At 40.8% G+C, this 22,877-nt stretch overlaps 1 protein-coding gene across 1 annotated transcript in view; it reads left to right on the top strand.

Annotated features, from left to right (window-relative positions):
• The first annotated feature begins 15,631 nt into the window (after positions 1 to 15,631).
• Positions 15,632 to 22,877, top strand: part of LOC120882340 (cytochrome b-245 heavy chain) — a 33,025-nt gene continuing 25,779 nt past the window's right edge. The window contains exons 1-3 of the mRNA XM_040266320.1: positions 15,632 to 16,442; positions 18,481 to 18,576; positions 19,953 to 20,063. Coding sequence (XP_040122254.1) covers positions 16,398 to 16,442; positions 18,481 to 18,576; positions 19,953 to 20,063 — 252 coding nt within the window. The 5' untranslated portion in view covers positions 15,632 to 16,397. The remainder of the gene's footprint in view (positions 16,443 to 18,480; positions 18,577 to 19,952; positions 20,064 to 22,877) is intronic.

Raw genomic sequence — 22,877 nt, 5'->3', positions numbered from 1 at the left:
TGGACTGGTTGGATCTCCTTGCAGTCCAAGGGACTCTCAAGAGTATTTTCCAACTGATCCACAAATTCACTGAAATAATATTGCAGGTTATTTTAAGCCACTCGGTTTAGGGCATTTTATTAAACAGTAGTAGCCAATTTATTATATTCATCTAGACAAATTCTGTGGCCTCCTCACTTTTATTCCTGCCTACAGTGGTCTCTTCCAGTCCATTTCCTACTGAAGTCATAGTACTTTTATAACACATAAATCTGCTCATCTTACTCATCTTCTTTAAACCATTCAATGAATCTTTTCTTTACCTTTAGGATAAATTACAAACTCCTGCATAATCTGGCCCCTACTTGTTTATCTAGCCAGCCTTATTTCTTGGCATGACCCACATCTCTCTCTAGACTTTAAATACACTGAACTCTTTGCAGGTGTCTGACCGAGTCATTCTCTCTCTTGCTTCCAGGCCTTGGAACATGTTGTTTTCTCTACAGGGAGCATGTGTGAATTTCCTAGGACTGCCTGAACAAAGTAGTACCACAAAGTGAGTGGCTTAAAACCGCGAAAATTCATTGTCTCCTGGTTCTGGAAGTGAGAATTCCTAAATCAAGTTATCAGCAAATTCATGTGCTCTCTGAAACCTTCCTCACCTCTCCCTAGTCATTGGTAGTTGCCAGCCATTCTTGGCATCCCTAGGTTGGCAGTGGCTGCAATTCAATCTCTGCCTCTGTCATCACATAATCTTCTTCCCTTGTGTCTTCACCTCCTTTTTTTAAAAAAAATTTTATTGTTTATGAATAATGAAGTCCTGGGTCTTCATTGGTGTTTATGGTCTTCTTTAGTTATGACACACATGCTTAGTTACAGCATGTGGGATCTAGTTCCCAGACCAGAGTTCAAACCCAGGCCCCCTGCATTGGGAGTATGGAGTCTTAGCTACTGGACCACCAGGGAAGTCCCACACATCCTTTTCTTATAAGGACACTAGTCAGATTGAATTGAGGGCCCATTTTACCCCAGGATGATCATATCTTTTTATTCCCCCACGTTTATTGGGATATAATTGACAATGATGTATAAGTTTAAGATTAGTTATCTTAAAGTTAGTTATCACCTCTGTCATCACACATAGTTAACATTTAATTATTGTAATGGGAATGTTGGAGATCTACTCTGTTAGCAACTTTCAAGTATATGATACAGTATTGCTAATTATAGTTGCCATGCTGTACATTAGATCCTCAGAACTGATTCATATAACTGGGCATTTTTACCCTTTGACCACCAACATATTGATCTAGGGTGGCATCATCCTGCAGCAGCTTGAAGCAGATCTTGGGTTTCCAGCCAGAGATTGGTCAGTGACAAAGCCCTGGCCCTTCGGCTCTGCAGAAAAGGATTCCCACAAAGATGGAAAGTAGTGAAACAAGTAAAGTATTTATTGGGAGGAAAAATAGAGTACAGTGCGTGTGGTTAAACACACAGGTAGGCTCAGAGAGAGTCGCTGAGTCGCACCCTTGTAGTAGTTTGAATCACTTTTATGGGCATTTCTTCCAGGTTTCCTTTGACCAATCATCTTGCTTTGTCTGGTCCTGAGTCTGTATTTGGTTTGTCTCAGGGTCCTCCCGTGTGTGTGTGTGTGTGTGTGTGTGTGTGTGTGTGTGCATCTCTCAGCCAAGATGGATTCCAGCAAAGAGGCTTATGGGTAGTTGAATCACTTACTATGAGGTGACAACACCCTCTCCCTTTTGACCTCCAAGGAGCCTTTCTGTGTATGTGTAGTCAGGGAGGTCTCCTTGACTTCAAGAATGAAAAATATGTTGTCTTTTATCTCTTATCTTGGCAAGGCCCAGAATCCTCCATCATCCTGCTTTTATGGAGTTTCTGCTGTTATGGAATTTCTGTCCACAGAGGAGAAAGTGTTCAGCCTGGGGCCTATCTATCTTCTACCTCAATACATATAGCTCACATCTTCTGTATCCATTCACCTGAGCCATACTTTCTTGTTTCTTTACATGCCTGTAATATTTTGTTGAAAACTGGACGTTTTGAATCTTATCCTTATTATTTGCCTCACTTCCAGGATTTGTTGTTGCTTGCGTTGGGTTGTAGTTGTTTGTTTAGTGACTTCTCTAAACTACTTTTGTGAAGACTATATTCTTTGCAATGAATGCTATATGAGGTCTCTGTTCCATCAGCTCAGTGGTCAGCTAGTCATTGAACAGAGATTTCCTTAAATGCTTTGAGTCAAATTTTTAAAAATAGAAAGAAAGAAAAATATACTCTCCAGGTCCTTGAAGAATGGCTCCCTCTTGGGATAATCCTTCATACATCAGTCATACCATTTACAATTCTACCTAAATTTTCACTTCCTACTTACTTGGAGCATAAAGATCAGCTATATGTAGAAGTGTATTGTTTTCTCAGGTCTTTTTTGAGCATGCATCCTTCCCTGGACATGAGTGTGGCCTTCTAGTTTCCCCAGTCTACAAGGCAGCTTGTCAAGACTTTTATTCCCCAAAGAATGTCCTACCCAGCTTTTCCTGCCAGGCTATCTGTGTTTCTGTCATTTGCCCCAGTGGTTATGTCTTGCCCCAGGTCACAGTGGCTTTCCTTTCAGTGCTTTTGAGGGAGGATCTTTGCATGGCCCCTCCTCCACTCTGAGACAGCTCTGATTTAGAGAAAACAAAATCAAGCACTTGTGCCAGTCCTTCATGGAACCCCTAGACCAATCAAAACAAACAAATGCTGTCCTTGAGGTTAAGGTCAGCTCTGGTCCCCCCACAACCAGGTACCCACAGTGGGAATGCAGGCTGCTGTCTTCAAAGTCACTGCCATCCTGCAGAGGGGGATGGGACTAAGGTAAATTAAAATGCCACAAAGCTCTCCTACTGTGTTCTCATGGCCTTTCTCTTAGTTAAGTATTCGCTTGTTGCTGTAAACATTTCATTATCGTCCAGTGTTCTGATGAGGTTTCTGCTGACAGTTTTTCCCCAGGTTTTTTCAATGATTCTGGGCATGGACAACCTCCCTGATTTCCTTATTCTGCCTGTATTAATCTACTCAGGCTGCTAAAACAGAATACCACAGACTGTGTGGCTTCAATAAGTGAATTTTTTTTTTTTTTTTGCACAGTTCAGGGAGCTAGAAGTCTTAAGGTGCCATCAGGGTTGGTTTCTGGTGATGCTTCTCTTGCTACTTCCTCACTGTATCCTACATGGACTCTTCTCTTGCACACAGGGGAGAAGAGAGAGCTCTCTGGTGTCAAAGTCTTCTTATGAGGACACCAGTCCAATCAGATTAGGGCCCCATCCTTGTGGTCTCATGTAACCTTAATTACCTCCTAAAGCCCCTGAGTCCAAATACAGTCACAATGGGGGTTAGGGATATAACAAATAAGCTTTATTTTTTATTTTTAAAAATTTTATTATTGGGTTATAGTGCCTTAGAATGTTGTGTTAATTTCTGCTATATAACACCGTGAATCAGCTATTTGTATAATAATTCCTTCCTTCTTAAGCCTCCCTCCCACCCCCACCCCCAGATTTTAGAGGGACCGAATTCAGTCCATAAAACCACCATTTTCACTGACATCATCCTTGACTTCATTATTATTACAGTTTTTCAATAAAAGGAAATTTTTTCCCTGTAATGTTTTGTCTTCCATGTTCCTGGAAGCTATTTTTTGGTTTTTGGCCATGCTGAGTCTTCATCGCTGTGCACTAGCTTTTCTCTAGTTGCAGTCAGCTGGGCTACTCTTCACTGCGGTATGTGGGCTTCTCATTGTGGGGGCTTCTCTTGCTGAGGAGCACAGGCTCTAGGTACATGGGCTCAGTAGTTGTGGCACACAGGCTTAGTCACTGCGCGGGCAGGTGCACTCTTCATGGACTAGGGATCGAACCCCTGTCCCCTGCTTTAGCAGGTGGATTCCTAACCACTAGACCACCAAGGAAGTCCTGGAAGATTATATTTTAAAGTCTACTTGCGAGGAAGTTTGGGAGCTTCCAGAGACCTTGTATTTGTTTTTATTTGTTTTTGTTTTCATTCTCTATATTGGGAGGCAGTGGAGGAGAAGGGAGTTAAGAAAATCTTGAGAGTAATGAAAACACTGCCTGCTGTGCTGGTATTTAACGGACTAAACCATCCTGGGGAAATGGATCAAGTTAGAGAGTACCTCATTTTGACTCTGAGCTTGCATTGCTTATGGTGCCTCTTTGATTTCAGCTATTTCATTAATGCCTGCAATGCAGGGGACCCGGTTCAATCCCTGAGCTGGGAAGATCGTCTGGAGAAAAGAATGGCTATCCATTCCAGTATTCTTGCCTGGAGAATTTCACAGACAGGGAAGCCTGGCAGAATATAGTCCGTGGGTCACAAAGAATGGGACATGACTGAGTGACTAACACTTTCACTTCATTTCATTAATAATTACAATTTTATACAGTCACTTAAGACCCAAACATTGTTCATCATTGCACCATATTGCTAGATATTTTATGAGGGTTTTAGTATCTAGAGCCACATATTTCCATGGACACTATCAGCTTTGATGGGTATGTGTTGTTTTTAAGCCAATCAGTGCTTTTAAAACTGAATCACACTCTCAGGACTGATATTTATCCAATTATATGTGTATAGATATAGACATTTAAATTTCTAAGGCAACTGAATAAATGTTAACTATCATCCAGAGTCATCAAATCTTTTTTAAAATTGTGGTTTCATTTCCACAAAAATGTTTGCCTTTGTTCAAAATCATGAATCCTTTGGGTCCAGGGAAGTTTAATAAGGGAAATAGATGTGATCTCTGAATTATATAACAGTCTGAGTTGTGTCTGAATATCTTCACTTCCTTGAACTGACAACAGTATTTCACATTTTTAGCCTGTAGTTTCAGGTTCAGTGTGTGCAGATGTCTTCTCACATCAGTGAGAAAATAAAACTTCATGGTTCATTTGAACTCTTGTTGTAGAGCTTCTTAGACTTTTTAAATTCCTGAAATCTCAGTGTCAAGAAAGCAGTGCAGTAAATCTTACAAGTAACCACAAATTAATAATCTCACTGTGCTAAAATCAAATAAATAGTCATTACCTGCCTTCTTATTTTTACACATGGTCCCTAAATTAGCAAAATTTGAAAGTCCACACAGAGGAATATTCTCATTCTTGATCCACCTCATATGCAAGGGATGACTTTGCCTAACAAAATCATTATTCTCCTGGTGCTTGTTGTAGTAGAAGGTAGGCACACCAACTCTTCCTTTGGACTTGAATAAACCACTCAAGCATATTTTTTTAACCATTTATTGTACATGACCCACATGTGGCCAATGAACTCTACTTTCCTATATATGCTCACATTCTCCAGAGTTCTGCAATTTTCTTCTCCTTAACAGCCAAATCACTACAACTCGAATGCCAGAGAATGCCTGGAAGTCCAGTGTCTTTTTCCAAATATTTCCAGGAATTTTTCAGACTGTTGGCATCCTCCTGATTGTCTCCTGCTCTTCCTTTCACGTCTGATCATCTCATCATTTTTTTTTCTCCTTGCTGCCTCAGGCCCTTCTAGTCTATTTCACCACATGGCCAGCTTCCACTTTATCCCTCAAGATGACCATTAATTCAAGACTGATGCTATGTCGTGCTGTTTTATCAGCTGTAGTGAAGACAGAGGAACAACATAAAGGAACGACGTTATAGGAAAGGGAAAACCAACAGTCATTATCGTGTGGCCCCGTTCTTACAGATTATTACCATGAACAGGAAAGTTCCTTATTGCCCATGTCCTCTTTTTCTTTTTTAAAATTAGATGACTTCCCCCCCCCCGCCCCCGCCCCCGCCAAAACCATGCCACAAGGCATGTAGCATCTTAGTTCCTTGACGAGGTATCAAACTGGTGCCCCCTGCATTGGAAGCATGAAGTCCTAACCATTGGGCTACTAGGGAAATCCTGCCCATGTCCTCTCTTGGGCCAGAGACTCTGTTCTGTTCTTGGGCCTGTTACTCATCTCTGTGAGAAACACTTCTGTCCTCCAGGACATTCTATTTCATGATCTCCAGTGCAAGCCTCATATCAAGGTAACACTGTAAGTTTCTCCACTCAAGGACATCATCCTTTTGTTGTATTATGCTAAGTAGCTTAGCTTTTCTCTGACTCTACCTCTAACCCCTTGACCAGGCAATGCCTTTGAATCACCAAGAAGCCCATTGAAGTGCCTTCCCTCACAAAAAGCAGCATTCCCCCCCCAAAACCAATGCTGCCCCCAAGTGCCAGAGCAATCTGTACACACTGAAAACCACTTCTAATATGTCATATTTTTAAGCTGCTTTATTTAAAAATTATGTCAAGCCTGTAGTAGTTATCAGAACAGGACAAAGAAACCCAGTGCCGTTTTGTCAGATTTCCACGATGATGGTTATTTTTTTTTTTTTACTTTATTTTACTTTACAATACTGTATTGGTTTTGCCATACATTGACATGAATCCACCATGGGTGTATACAAGCCATTTGAAAATAAATGGCCTACATTTACCCTTAAAGATTTCTCTGTGTGTTGTCTAAGAGTAAGGTCATCATCAGCAATGTGACAGACTGACATCACGTCCCTCCCTGATGTGATGCTCTAACAAGGACACTTGCCATTTCTAGCATATTCCTGCCCAAAAGGCGTAAGTTGAGTCTACTCATAAACAAATGCAATACCTCAAAGGAGGGACATTCTATGCAATAACCAGCCTATATTCTTCAAACATGCCACAATCAGGAAAAATAAACAAACAAAACGTCAGGAACTGATCCAGATTAAAGGAGCCCAGAGATACATGACAACTGTATTCCATACATGATCTTAGACTAGATTCCAGAGCACAACAACAAATCACAAAAAGGGCAGTTGGTAAACTCCATGAACTGTACATTACACAATAATATTGTATTTGTGTTGTGTCTCCTAATTTTGACAACTGTACTGTGATTATATATCTTAACAGGTTTTTGCATGTGGCTACAAGTATTGACCTGAAATATCTTCAGTTTCTCCTTAGCAAGCAGTCAGACCCTATTATTAATAGTTTTGTTAGGCTAGACATTATTTGGTGAAACTGTCAAGACCTCAGGCTCACGTGAAATGAAGATGCTTTTTCTCTTGGAGAGAATCCTATTTCAATGCCAGTTGTCCTACAAGAACTGACACTTGCCTCTCTCATGTGGCTGACACTTGTGATGACAATGATGATGTTTAGTTGCTCAGTCATGTCTAACTTTGCGAAACTATGGACTGTAGCCTGCCAGGCTCCTCTGTCCATGGGATTCTCCAGGCAAGGATTTCCTGACCCAGAGATTGAACCTGCATCTCCTGCATGGGCAGGCAGGTTCTCCATGCTCTGAGCCACCTGGGAAGCCCAGCTAACACTGAAGTGACTGATTAACATCTTCTCCAGAATGAACCCTTGCTAACTGCTGCAAGTGGGGCTATAAGAGCTCAGATACCTCCTGGGGCAAGGAAAAGTGATAGCAGAAACACAGAAACAGAGTTTTCCTGCTTCAGGTCAGGGTGAAGTAGGCAGAAACTGGTTGTATGGAGTCACCCTTGTGGCTCAACAGACTCCTTCAGGCTTCTTAGGTGGAGCCAGTTCTGCATGCCAGTGGTTACTGCAGGAAACCATCAGCAGCATCTAGACTGTCAGAGGGAGACTGGAAATCAAGGACAATTCTGGTCAGTCCTAGGTGGGAGAGCCATGTGTTGCCAACTAACAGCAAGATAGCAGAGTCCAATCCAGGGATCTTGGGACAGCAGCTGATGCTCCAAAATAAATGATTTTATTATTGACAATGAAGACCTAGCTTTACAAAATGATTCTGGAGGCGCGAATAAGCAGTGATACATCAGACTGCCTGCATTCAAATCTCAGCTCCAGCATCAAGCAGCCATGTGATTCTGGGCAAGCTACTTTGTCTCCTCACTGCTCTTATCTCTGGTCTTTAAAGAGGGATATGAGTCTTCTATTGCTGCTGTAACAAATTTCCACAAATGACTGGCTTAAATCAGCACAAACTTACTTTCTTGCAGTTCTGGAGGTCAGAGGTCTGGAATCCCTTTCATGGGGTTAAAATCAAGGTGTCAGCAGGCCTGCATTCCTTCTGGAGGCTCCAGAAGAAAATCTGTTTCCTTGCCTTTTAGAGATTCTAGAGCTGCTTTCCTTGCATTCCTTTGTTCAGGGCTTCTTCCTCCATCTTGGAAGTAAGCCACATAGCATCTTCTCTGCTCTCTGAATTCTGGTTCATCCCTCACATCCTCTCTCAATGCACCTGAACCTCCTGCCTCCTTCGAATAAGGGCCCTTGGGATTACATTGGCCTACTCAGAATAATCCCTGATAATCTCCCCATCTCAAAATTTTTAACTCAATCATGTCTTCAAAGCAAAGTTAAAGTTACTTTAACCATGTAAAGTAACATATTCATAGGTTCTGGGAATCAGTACCTAGACATTTCGGCTGGGGCAGGGGGCAATACCTTCCCTGGTGGCTCAGATGGTAAAGAACTCACCTGCAATGCAGGAGACCTCAGTTTGATCCTGGGTCGGGAAGATGCCCTGAAGAAGGAAATGGCAACCCACTGCAGTATATTTGCCTGGAGAATTCCATGGACAAAGGAGCCTGGGGGGCTACAGTCCATGGGGTCGCATAGAGTCCAACGCAACTGAGTGATTAACACACAATATTCGTACTACTTCAAATGGATATGATAAGTTTGCACACTTCATAATGTGACTGTGAAAAGTGAATGAGATAAAGCACATCAGGCACTTGGCATGTGTAAAATGCTTTACAAATGTTAGCTATTGTTGGGACCTAGCTAAAGTCTGTAAAAATAGATTTTTTTCAAGAAAAAAAAATTATTTACTCAGGAAGCATCCTTGAAAGTTTTAAATTCAAATCAGTGATTAGTGAGAGAAAATAGGTAAGCTTTCCTCATTCTTCCTTATTCTTGTGAATGCTGCTGCTGCTGCTGCTGCTAAGTCGCCTCAGTCGTGTCCGACTCTGTGTGACCCCAGAGACGGCAGCCCACCAGGCTCCCCCATCCCTGGGATTCTCCAGGCAAGAACACTAGAGTGGGTTGCCATTTCCTTCTCCAATGCATGAGAGTGAAAAGTGAAAGTGAAATCGCTCAGTCGTGTCCGACTCTTAGTGACCCCATGGACTGTAGCCCACCAGGCTCCTCCATCCATGGGATTTTCCAGGCAAGAGTACTAGAGTGGGATGCCATTGCCTTCTCCGATTCTTGTGAATAAATGTATGCAAATCACAATCTAAAGAGTTAAATTTTAAATCCTCATCACCAGACATTTTCACTTTCTAATAAATAAAATATCAGGTAAAACCATGTTCTTAATGCCTCTAATCACCTACATCAGTAAATTACCCCTTCCTCCCTGTCTCTTCTTTTACTCTTTTTTCTCCTTCAAACAAGAAATAGAATATCTGGATCCCATTCCAGCAGCCTTATTCAACTTTCACTAACCTTTGAGACTGTGGTTATGGAATAAAAGTGGTTTCTATTACAGCATGCTTTAGTAGGAACCCTTCTAGGTATAAGTGGTAGAAAGCCAACTCAAACTGTTTTTTCTTCCCCTTAAAAATAGGAATTTATGGCTTGTGTAACTGGGTTGGATAGTATAATGTGGCAACTTCAAAAGTGAAAGACTTACTCCCCTGCTGTCCACACCTCCAGGGAGTGTCTTAGTGAAGAGCAACTGTCTTGCCCAAGATCATCCAGTCATCCCAGCTTCATATCTCCCCACAGGGTTGCTGAGGCCTTCTTATGACCACATGATAATTCAGCTTCTCCTTTTGCCCACTGCGGTTTTCTTATTTTTCCTTTACATGGGTGTGTGCCTCCAAAGACACTCTCAGATCAAACTCCTCAGCACTAATCTCCAACTTGGAATGTACTTTCAGGGAACTCAATCTGTAAGAATAACTGAGATATCCAAGTGTCTCAGGTAGATCAGACCCAGAAAGCAAATGTTGTTATATTTGTCTCCAGACCTCTCACTCCTTCCCCAACTACTGATCTGATTTTGTGTTGGCATGATTCTTATGCAGCTTCTTGGCACAAAGTAGTAGAGATGGTCAGTGGCAGCAGCAGACATGCATATTCACAAAGAACAAAGAAAGAAGAGCTTCACTCTCTCACCTCCATAGACCCCAAAAATTCCCTCCTTGTGCAAAAGGAACTCTCATTGGCCTCATTTGGGTCAAGTGCCCATCCCTGAGACAGTTACTATTTCCAGGAGGATGAAGTCCTCTCATTAGTCATCCTTAAGCAAGGGAAGTGGAGCCACGTAACTCACGGATGCATAGAGAGTGGGAACATGGTAGTTCTGAAAAGAATAGCTTGCACAGTAGAGGTAATCCATTTTTCATTACCAGGAATGAAATTTCTCAGGAATCTTGGTGCAGTAACATACCTGCCTTTCTTCACCATTCCATACATCCTCCTGGAAATACTTTAGTATACTTTTTTTTTTTTTAATTTGACAAAGCTTCCCTGGTGGCTCATACGGCAAAGAATCTGCTTGCAGTGCAGAGACCCAGGTTCGATCCCTGGGTCAGAAAGATGCCCTGGAGAAGGGAATGGCTACTCACTTCAGTATTCTTGTCTGGAGAATTCCATGGACAGAGGACCCTGGCAGGCTGTAGTCCATGGGGTCACAAGGAGTCAAACGTGACTGCACAACTTTCACTTTCACATACTTTTTTAATTTGACAAATCGGGAAAGAATTATACTCAGAATGCAAAATCTAGGGATCTCCTAGAGACATGGGGCTGTGTCTCTCTTTTTTCCCTCCACAAGAGGTGTCTAGGATTTCTATCACAAGCTGATGGTGTTGGTCATTGTCATTACTGCCTGCTAGAAGGGTTGAACACTTTCTTGCATTCATCACAGTCTAACTTGACACTAACAGCTTAGGAGGCAATGGAAGCCCAAGTGACTGGGAGAAGATAAACTATTAGCTGCTGCATAGAGGTTCAATTTTCTTCATTCTCCATGTCCAGTCAGTACCAGTCAACCAATACCTGTTGCTCCTTTATCAAACTTTCTGCTTGTCTTTTCAAGAGCAGAGCACATTGAAATTAACTTGAACAGTGTTCTCAAAAGGGAAGTTACTTGCTATAAAAGAAAGATTTTACTCTTCATTGCAACTGAGTTCTCTTCCTCCAGCTGTGAAACTGATTGAGGTTCTTAAATTTCTCAAGACATCTCTACTCACAGCCCTGTGGTTACTTTTATAAAGGAGAAAAAAGAAGCCATAGGAAGGAATGGTTGATCACCCATAAAAATATTCTTTCTTTTTTGAATTTTCTTCTTTAACTGTGGAGGGAGGGGAAAGGAGTTAGGAAATGTTCAAGGAGCATTATTTCCTAGTATATGAGTATCTATGGTCCCCTTGCAATTGCTGCCCCAGCAGAGCATGGTCCTTGGGAGGTAGATGACAAAATGTGGGAGAGACTTGAAGTTTAAGATAGGTAGGGTAAAGGGACGATAAGTCAGTAGGTTAGGAAAGAGAGAAGCAGAGAGGGGTGGAGAGGGGAAGACTTTGGCAAGTTTTTTTTTTAATTGGGATATAGTTGCTGTACAATGTAGTGTAGGTTTCTGCTGTACAATGAAGTGAATCAGCTATATGTGTGTGTGTCTGTGTGTGTGTGTGTATATATATATCTTCTCTCTCTTGGACCTCCCTCACACATACACCCCCTCCCCACCCCTATAGGTCACCAAGACCTAGACCACCTCAGACCACCAAGCTGAGCTCCCTGTATGGCAGGTTCCCACTAGCAATCTGTTTTACACATGGTAGTGTATATATGTCAGTCCTAATCTCCCAATTCATCCCATCACCCCACCATGTCCACTCGTCCAATCTCTACATCTGCATCTCTATTCCTGCCCTGCAAATAGATTCATCTGAACCATTTTTCTAGATTCCACATATATGCATTAATATATATTTGTTTTTCTGTTGGGAGCCAGCGTGAGGAACTACGCCCATGGCAAAGGTCATGAGGAAGGAGGCTTGGCATACGCAAAGGCATGATCAAGCCTCAGGAAACCCCCTGTTCCCAAGCATCTACCCCCAAAACCAGAGTACTTTACAGGGAGCTCTCCCCCATAACCATTTCTCTCAGAGAAGGAGTTAACTTGCAGCTCCAGTTAATAAAAATTCCTGGGCGTGACAAGAGTGTTTCAACTTACGAACTCTGAAGGTTCTCTGGCCTGCCTGATCAGGCTCATCCAGCCGCATGTGATTGTTTACAGCCTCCCAACTGCGAGAGGCACGGGATGTTTTAAAACTTTCTAAATACAGACTCTTTTGAGAAGTTAGAAAATTATTAGTATGGTATAGTGGGTTGATTAGGAATTATATTGGTGAAGGGTTTTTTCATTTGTTGTGCCAATAATCACTGCTAATTCCCTGCCCTGGGTGTGACAAGGATGTCTCAGGTCAAACCTCTCTGCTGGCAGACTAGCTCCTGTGACAACCTCTCAACCATAAACAGCACAGAGAGTTTGGAGTATTAGCATAGGGCTTTTTTCATTGATGAGTCAATGATTGCCGCCAGGCCTCCATATCCTTAGGCACCTGGGAATATATTAATCAATGTATTTGGAATATAGAAAAGGAAATATAGTTTTTTGATGTTAGCAATACTAGACTTTTTGAGTTAATGAATTTTCTCTTTTGTTATAGATCACTGTACTTTGTTATAAATCACTATAAATCACTATGCTATGTAAAAATGTAACTTTATCGCTATCTTAGGACAAAATAGATCTTAAGGGGAACACTGGTGAACGGTTTACATTTGTTGAGCCAATATTTGCTGCTAAATCTCCATATTCCTGCCCTTATAATGAATATAACTAGCATATAGGAGAAATAAGTATTAACCTTTAAGATTAATCATGTTAAACCTTAGGTTAAGTAAATTCCTTTCTTGATTGTAACTCACTACACCCTCACCCTATAGGAACGCAACTTTATTTGGAGGGTGGCGCCTGATTTAAGAAAAAAAAATCACCCCTGGAAAAATAAGTTTTCTGGTTAACTGACCGGTATCAGAAAGGGCCATAAAATGTCAGCAGACCTCATGGCTAGAAGATGATGAAACTCATAAGACCTTTGTATAATTTTATATGAAGCACCTGATTGTGACAAGGGTCAGGTCTGCTGACCCCCATGTGACTCTGTATTCATCCCTATGTATAACAAAAAGGTATATAAACAAACCTGAAAAATAAAGAAATCGGATCAGTTTCTGGAAAGACTGATTCCCCCGTGTTGTTTCTTTCTTGCTCCCCACTTTCCTGGCTGAATTCCCATCTGAAATGTGGGTACTCACCAAGCCTGCTAATTCTGCCTGGGCTTCTGAGATCAGACCAGGGAGGCCTCAGTGCCTCCTCTCCTTTGGGAGAATGGAAAGACACCTGTGGCCTATGTAGGTGGTGATTGGTATTTCATGTAAACCAGTTATTCAGCCTCTTTTCTCCACTAATTCTCCTACTACACTATCTGTTTCTAATCTCCCTCTATATCTGTAATTAAAAACATATTTTTCCAAGGACGCCAACTCTGTCCCCACCTTTGAATCACCCTGGATCCACCGGGGCTGGACCCCGGCATTTTTCTCTTTCTGACTTACTTCAGTCTATATGACAGACTCTAGGGCCATCCACGTCTCTATAAATGACCCAATTTCTTTCCTTTTTATGGCTGAGTAATATGCTTCTCTGGTGGCTCAGATGGTAAAGAATCTGCCTGCAGAGGAGGAGACCTGGCTTTGATCCCTGGGTTGCGAAGATCCCCTGGAGTAGAGTATGGCAACCCACTCCAGTATTCTTGCCTGGAGAATCCCATGGACTGTATAGCCTGGTGGGTTATAGTCAATAGGGTCACAAAGAGTCGGACACAACTGAGCAACTAAGCACAGCACAATATTCCATTGTATTTATGTAGCACATCTTCTTCATCCTTTCATCTGTCGATGGACTACTTTGGTAAGTTTCAAAGACCCTGATGGAGCAGGAATCATCCCTGTGGAAGAGTTTGAGAGTGGCAGGAAGAGAGAGCTCAGATTTTAAGGTATTTTATTCCTCTTTAGGCATACATGCCTCACTTCTTTAATTCCATGAGAAAATGAGTACAAGTCTGAATTACTTTCTGTATCAGGCAAAGTCCAGTCAGAAAAACAGAAACCACCCTGTTTCAACAGAGGGAATTTCACACCAGGGATTTGTTACATAGATGATGTGAAAGTGGAGAATCCCAATGTGGGTGCAGAGGCAACAAAAAGATTAACAGCTACAGGAAGTGGTGACTGCCCTCCAGGTTGGAGGGAACCTGGGAGGAGTTGGTGTAACTCAAGCCCAGAAGCAAGGGCCATCTGGTAGGAGCTGGACCTATAGTGGTGATGGCCAGCAGGAGCTCAGGCCACAGGGAGAAAGGCTGACTAGTGGGAGATATAGTTTCTGGTTAAAGGAAAGCACTTCTGAGACCCCTCTTGAAGCTGAAAGCCAGGGGAAGAAGCACTCTGACTCCTCACCTGCTCCTCATCCTCCAGTTTGACTGAACATCCCAGAAGCCAGTGGGACAAGGAGCCTGGCAAATACAACTCTCTCTAAAACAGAACAGAACAAGGAAAGGGTGAGGAATAGATCCCAGAGCAGAGAGGCAAATTACTGACACATAACTTGATTGTCTGTGTTTCTTTGAATTCATCTCTGTGTGTAACTGAACCATGAAGCTGACTGTCCTTGATGTGGGTTACACATGATTCAAGAGCCACGCAGAAAGTCACAGTTGAGTACCTTTCCTTAAATATTAAAAGGTGAAAAATAATTACTTTACTCATGGTCACAATTCTGCAGGTTGTCTCAAGTGCTTCAGTAGACACCAACCCAAATAGTTCAGGCCTCTCTCTTTTTTCTTCTCTTTTTCCCTTTTGCTCCTCCAGCTTCTTCTTTTACCTCTCTACTCTAGCTGTTCTACAACCACCTTGTTGCAATTAGTCAACTTTGAACTCATAGTGGCGTTACCACCCTACCCTTGTCTCTTTCATGTCCTGAAGACTGGGTGGGAGTCGGGTGGGGGTGGGGGGGATGCTAAATCTGACTTTTGACATCCACCACCTCGAACATACCTTTGTTCTGACCCTGTTTACCTACCCTGCCTAGAAAAATGACCTGTGAACCTGGGACTACTACAGCTATCCAAACATTTTGGCCTGTTTGTTGTTTTTTTTCCCATAGTTGTATTGGAAGTGATTTGGGATGGGGTTGCCACTGTCAGGCTTTTTAATTTTGGTATCATGGTCAAAGTATGGTCAAATTACTTGGCTTTCAAATCCCAACTCCACAGTTTCCTAATTGTATGACCTTGGCCAAGTAACTTAACTGCTCTGGGTCTCAGTTTCCTCATCTGTAAATGTAATCATAATAATAGAAACTGCTTTATAAGGTAGAATATTAGATCAAATTAATTTATTTACATACTGCTTCCCTGGTGGCTCAGAGGTTAAAGCATCTGCCTGCAATGTGGGAGACCTGGGTTCGATCCCTGGGTCAGGAAGATTCCCCTGGAGAAGGAAATGGCAACCCACTCCAGTATTCTTGCCTGGAGAATCCCATGGACGGAGGAGCCTGGAGGGCTACAGTCCACGGGGTCACAAAAAGTCGACACGACTGAGCAACTTCACTTTCTCTTTCACTTTCACTGAATTTATATATGTGTGTATATGGGTGTCTTTGTGTGTAGACACACACATAGATGTGTATTGACTTATATATGTGTGTGTGTGTATATATATGTACATACACCTACACACATATGTATCTTAGAAAATTGGCATAATGTAAGCATGGTATAAATATCAGCCATCACTATTATTATTATTTTTCTCAGTAAGATTATAAATGCTTCTTCAGCCTATCAAAAAAGATCACATCTATCTAATTTTTTTTTTTTTACCTAACACGAAGTCATGGCTAGTTGGGTGACTTTTTAAAAATTGCCATTTGCTAACCAGTCAGTCCAAAAATTAATTCACTGTGTAATTCACTATGAATTACACTGTTATTTGTCTCTCAGTTGTAGAAATTAGTTTCATTTCTCACTATGTTTAATTGTGATTGGATCATTGTAGACTTTTTTCTGTCTTTTTTTTGTGGTTTAAAAATTTAACTTTGTTATGAAAATAAGCTTTTCAGTTGACCAATGATTAGCTAATTTCTGATAATAGAAAAGGAAACATATTGCCCCAAGGCTGCTATTTTCATTTCCTCATGGGAAGAAGAAGTATAGCAGAGAAGAAAGGCAAACTCAAGGCATTGAACCTCTGCTACCATGGGGAACTGGGCTGTGAATGAGGGCATCTCCATCTTTGTCATTGTAAGTACCAATAAGAAAGAAATTACAAATTCTCTAACTTGTCTATGTCTCTTGAAAATGAAAATAGAGAAAAGCTTTATTTCATTCATTTGAGAAATTGTGTTGAAACTTATTTATGTGAACATGCATCCATCTGATGGATACAGAATGAGTCCATTCTTCCAAATTTACTCATGGAAGGAATGCATCTAGGGGCTCACTTCACTTAGTTTATTTCTGGAATTTTTTAGAAGTATTAAATTAGCCAGCATTTCACAGTGGGAGTAGAAGACATTTCATGATAACAATCCCTGAATATGAAGTGGTTACAATGTTTACTTAGAAGCAAATTTTTCTATTTTTTATGTACTTATACCACCTAAAAATGGGGCAATTGAAACTTTATACAGTTTTCCAAATAACAAATACAAGATTGGCTGATGTACAGGAAATTGGCCTATATTTTCAGTAATTACACCAAAAATAATTGAATTTCTCAATTTTCTCTTTTTAAGAAGTATCTTCTTTCTTCTGAGGTAAACTGTAGTTATTTATGAAGTTTTTTTAAGTCAAGGAAAAGAAATTGAAGTAAACTATCTAGATATATGTGTATAATGTATGTATGATATATATTACACATAGTTATATATAAATTAATATAATCTATCATGAGAAACAACTTTTAAATAAAGATATGGTGATTTTCTAATAGACATGTTGATTTCTTTAGTTTGTAACATAACAAATATTAACTATTATTTTAAGGTGGTGGTCTCAGCAAAGCAATCACAGATGGTTGGGAAGATAGAAATATGATTTAGAAGTAGCTTTTCCAGTAGCCAATGAAAGTGTTATCCTGATTTTTTAAAAGGACACCTATGAATGAAATTTCTGAAAGAACTTGTCATGAAGTAAATATGACTTCTCATTTCTGTTTTAAGAACAGATGACTCCTATAGAAACTAAGTTCAAATTATACTTTTAGCCCTTACCACAGTTTAATGACCTCCATCTAAATTATGCATTCATATACTTGAAAGTGAAGACACAGCTTGGAAATCAAGAGTAAACATGACAAAGTTAGGAAATGGAGAAGTGGCTTTAGCACCTTCTTCTTTGTAAAGAGAGACTATTTTCTAGCATTGAAGGACATTAAATAAACTGAAAGCTCAATTAAGAAAAGATAGCCACTGGGGACCTGAAGGTGGAGCACTGGGCAGACTCATTGTTGGATGCAGTCAGTGCTTGAGATGAAATCAACATGCAGTCTAGAAAAATCTCCTTTTAATAATAATAATAATAAATCCCATGCCTCTCATCCCCTTGGGCTTCCCAAGTGGCTCTATTGGAAAAGAACCTGCATTGCATGCCAATGAAGGAGACACCAGAGATGCAGGTTCATTCCCTGGGCTGGGAAGATCTCCTGAACGAGGACATAGCAACCCACTCCAGTACTCTTGCCTGGAGAATCCCATGGACAGAAGAGCCTGGCAGGCTACAGTCCATAGGGTCACAAAGAGTCAGCTATGACTGAAGCAACTTAGCATGCAGTCATCCCCTCAATGATGCTCACTTGAAGCAAAATCCATCAAGTAGAATTAAAGACTTGCCATTTTAGCTGAGGAGACTCCCACTAACTGGGGCAAGATGCTGTGTGATGGAGGGAGATCTTCCACCTGTGAGAACTGAGAATCGAACAGAGTCTTCCTGGTGTGAGAGACAGCGTAGTAACAGATTCCTTTCCCTTCAAGTCACTTGCTATCATCTATCAACTTAAGAGAAGGAGAAAGAAACAAGAAGAGATAGACCGATAATAACGGCATAGTGGCCAAGTAGTAGAACAATCACAGGGGACAAGACAGACTGGAAAGGTTACTACCAAAGTGCAGAGACACCTTTGCAGGAAAGAGCTGGTTTGAAGCTGGTTCCACCCAGCTTTGTAACCACCTTTATTGAGGGCTGTCCATGGGGAAGTCTTGACCCTGGTCTGACTCCAACCTGGTGTGAAATTTGCCTGTTGAAACTTGAAAACTTCATGCAACCATTTCTATTTGTGCAGCTGGTATGGCTGGGGATGAACGTCTTCCTCTTTGTCTGGTACTACCGGGTTTATGATATCCCAGATAAGTTCTTTTATACTCGAAAACTTCTTGGGGTAAGTATAAGTTCCAAATCCCATGGTATTGACTGGCTCCCGTGTTTAATCTGAGATTCTTGTTCCTATTCCTCTTAACATTTTAAAGAAATATTCTGACCAACCCAACAGTACTATTGGCCTCAGTCCCTCCATTGCAGCCCCCTGATCAAGAGTCTTTAGGTCTTCCAGTGTGGGACAAACAGAAGGGTGGCAGAAGGTCCCAGCAGCTACCTTCCCCTCCCAAGAACTACTGTGCACCTGTTTAGCTTAAAGGAGAAATCTAATACTGACTCTGGAATAGATGGCCAGGTTGAAGAGATCCATCCAGGGTGACACAGGTAGCACAAGTGAGACTTTCTGTATTCTCTATATCATCTGATTCCTACTGCATTTTTGCATGAAAAGCCCTAGTGACATGTTATGAAATAATCTACAGGAAATAAGCCTCTCCCTACATATGGAGCCTTTGAGGAACTTGCTCAAATGTCACATCCGTTGACTAGACTGGCGGAGCAAAGGCCCCTGCCTTTCCTTGGGTCCATAAGCATTCTCAGTTTCCTTGAACTGCCAGAGTTCTTCTTCATCATAAATGAAATAATTACAATTAGGGCTGCCTCAGAGGATGTCATTTGTTATGTCATGCTGAAACCACAAATTGATTACTTAATGATACTAATTATAATATGTATTATGTATCATATGCATACATATTATAGCATATAATTATACTATGTTATTATAATTGTTAATTTATTCAGGTTGATGCTGAAAAGGATGATTTCCTTTTGCATTTTCCTCCCCCCATATTTAATTGCATATATGCAATTTCTTTAGGCATTACAAGGAACAGTTTTAATGCCAAAGCATTACACCATACCAACTTAGTTACTGTTGAGGTTAGTCTAAGTGCTAAGAAAATCTTCTTTACAAAGCCCCAGTTTCTGTATTGGACTCTAATTAATGATATGCATACCGAGCTATTTAGGAGGAAGTGAACTGATGTCTGCAACTTGGAAATGCATCAAAAATAAGATGCATTGATGGATACAGAGGTAGGCAGATGAATGGATAGATTAATAGACATGTGCTAAAGCAAGCTTCATAAAATGTAAAAGGTAGAATCTGGGAGATGAATAAGCAGGTATTCATTGTGAAATTATTTCAGATTCTCTTTGTGTTTGAAAAAGTTCATAATAAAAATGTTGGGGTGGGGAGCGAGGCCTTAAAAATTAATCTTTGGTTCTGAAGAACCTTTGTTCCCAGATTAACTTGATGTCTCTGGAGTGTGGTCCTCATGCTTGCTGGGAAGCCTTGGGGTTGGGGGGCCGGAATGAGATGGGGGAGGGTGTTCTGCGCTCACAGGAGTCACCTGCTTTTCATCTTGCCCTTTCCAGTCAGCGCTGGCCCTGGCCAGAGCCCCTGCAGCCTGCCTGAATTTCAACTGCATGCTGATTCTGCTGCCTGTCTGTCGAAATCTGCTCTCCTTCCTCAGGGGTTCCAGTGCGGTAAGAACCAACGTTTACAAAGTTTGAGTTCCTCAAAATTTCGAAGGCCATCAAGCTCAACACCCTTTTATAGGAAAAGCAAACCAAGGGTTTATGAGAATTCCAACCACTGTACAATATTCATTATACAATCAAACCATGCTTGATTCTCTAGTTTATTTTTATATTATCTGTCGGTGGAGCTCCCTGAGAAACCTTTTAACCTGGAACAGACATTGACAACAAAACAAAACCCCCCAAAAAACAAAATAACCAATCTACCTATACCTCCACAATAGCAATAAAGTACATGTACACACACACAGAGACAGATATATATAATATGACATTATATATATATATATATATATACACATATAGAAATTTATGAGGCTGATGTGAAATTTGGGGATTAATCTCATAGTGTCATGTTTTTCAAAATTTTTAAGTCAGAGAAAATCTCTTTGGTGGATAATATCCCAAGAAGATGGGAACAATGAGCCATGAGTCACTATGCAATGAATGTGACAGGTGTTTGGTCCATGGAATTGAGGAGTTCAGAGCTTTCTAAATGCCCCAGGCTCGTTCACCCTCACTTCAACAGTCTACTGAACCCCTAATATACTATGCTGGAAGAAAAAAAGATTATGTAGGAAGAACTTTGGTAATCTGTAAAATGGTATACAAATTTCTTATTATTATACAAAGATGAGAAGCAAGGAACTTGGAATCGACATACATACTCAAATATGATACAAAGCCAAATGTGATGGGTCCCACAAAATGTTACAAAGAAGGAGCTACAGGGAATCAAGCAAAGGCAAAGGAAATTATATCAGGTGGTGCGGGGCGGGGGAGATGAAAAGAGAATTCTTAGAGAAGGTGGCATCAGATATGGGCATAAAGGATAAAAATAAGCTTGTAGAAGATATAAAGCACAGGAAATGGTGATCATGACTTGCGGCTTCTTTTTGGCTGTGTTGGCCATTCCTGACCACACCACAGAGGGTAGCTCTTCCAAACTTAGGGACTGATGCCTGGGAGGCCCTATTCCATTGCTCATTAGTGACTAGTTGCCTCTGTTTGGGGGCTTCCCTGCCAGCTCAGTGGTAAAGAACCTGCCTGCAATGCAGGAGACCCAGGTTCAACCCCTGAGTCAGGAAGATACCCTGGATTAGGAAATGGCAACCCACTGCAGTATTCTTGGCTGGAAAATCCCACCAACAGAGGAGCCTGGTGAGCTACTGTTCATGGGGTTACAAAGAGTTGGACATGACTTAGCATGCATGCAGCCTCTGTTTTTCCTTTTAATAAAATGTTCCTTTTATATTAACTAGCTTTTTAAAAAATGACCTATTAAACTGAAGTCATTTATAGTGGAGAGAAGCAAGCAATCTACTTTGATGAGAGTGTAAGGATTTTAAATGGTAGATACCTGAGGTCAAGTTGGAGCTTTGCTAGTAAACTTGGATCTGAAATGTATAGCTTAGGTGTTAATCTTAATTGGTAATCAGTGACTCTGTAGGGGAAGGAAAGTGATCTAAACTGTCAATAACAATTAGAACTTGCCTTGAACTCTACCTCGCTTTTCCCTAGTCTTACTAAATTCACAATGATCCTAAGGAGATTTTTTTTCTTTAAGAATGATACAACACTTGATTTACAAATATAGGGTTAATAAGCCATAACTAACACATTGATCACAAGGATTTCCAAAATAATCTTCTCAACCTAAGAAACCACTGAGGTAGAACTCCATCTGATGGAAAAGTTTTATTTTTTATTGAAGTATAATTGATTTACAGTGTTGTGTTAATCTACACTGTATACCAAAGTGACTAAGTTATACATATACATACATTCTCCTTTATATTCTCTTCCATTATAGTTTGTCACAGGACATTGACTATAGTTCCCTGCTCTATACAGTAGGACCTTGTTGTTCATCCATTCTAAATGTAATGATTTACATCTGCTAGTACCAAACTCCATCCCTCCCCAACACTCCCCTCTTTTGGCAACTGCATGTCTGTTCTCTATTTCTGTGATTCCATTTCTGTTTTGTAGATAGGTTCATTTGTGTCATATTTTAGATTCCACTTATATGGGATTTTCTTTCTCTTTCTGACTTTTTTCACTTAGTATGATGATCTCTAGGTGCATCTATGTTGCTGTAAAGGGCAATATTTCATTCTTTTTTATGGCTGAATAATATTTCATTGTATATGTGTACCACATCTTCTTTATGCATTCATCTGCTGATGAACACTTATTTAGGTTGTTTCCATGTCTCAGCTACTATAAACAGTGCTTCTATGAACATAGGGGTGCATATCTTTTTGAATTATAGTTTTGTCTGGATATATGCCAAGGAGTGGAATTGCTGGATCATATTGCAATTGAAAAGTTTTCTTGAAGGGCAACCTGTAAAGTACAACATCTGGACATTTTCTAAATGAAGTTCAGGGACTGTAGCTGTTTTATTCTCCCCCAATACCTCCTATTCAAATAGTTTCTATTTAGAGGAAGTAAACCCTGAGAAACAGGCAGTGTTTTCACCAGGACAGCCTGTTAAGAAATCCTTGTTACTCCACAGGCTCAAATTGCACTGCCGTTTTGTGGCTATGATCAGCACATGTTGTAATGGCCACTTTTAGGGTTCCTGTGACCTGAAGGGAGTGAAGATTCTAATGAGGGTTTTTTTCTAGAGATAAGGGTGAAATGAGGCTGTTCTTCAAATTGCAGAGAAGTTCAGCTCTCTAAGTAGAGAGACCTGTACATCAAAGAATGCATTTTTCAAAAATGAGGAGCAAGTAACATTCTTTTATAGATGGG

Source organism: Oryx dammah, unplaced genomic scaffold, assembly GCF_014754425.2.
Source record: "Oryx dammah isolate SB20612 unplaced genomic scaffold, SCBI_Odam_1.1 HiC_scaffold_23, whole genome shotgun sequence".
NCBI lineage: Eukaryota > Metazoa > Chordata > Mammalia > Artiodactyla > Bovidae > Oryx > Oryx dammah.
The sequence above is the reverse complement of the archived record's forward strand: the minus strand, read 5'-3'. Positions and strand labels throughout refer to the sequence as shown.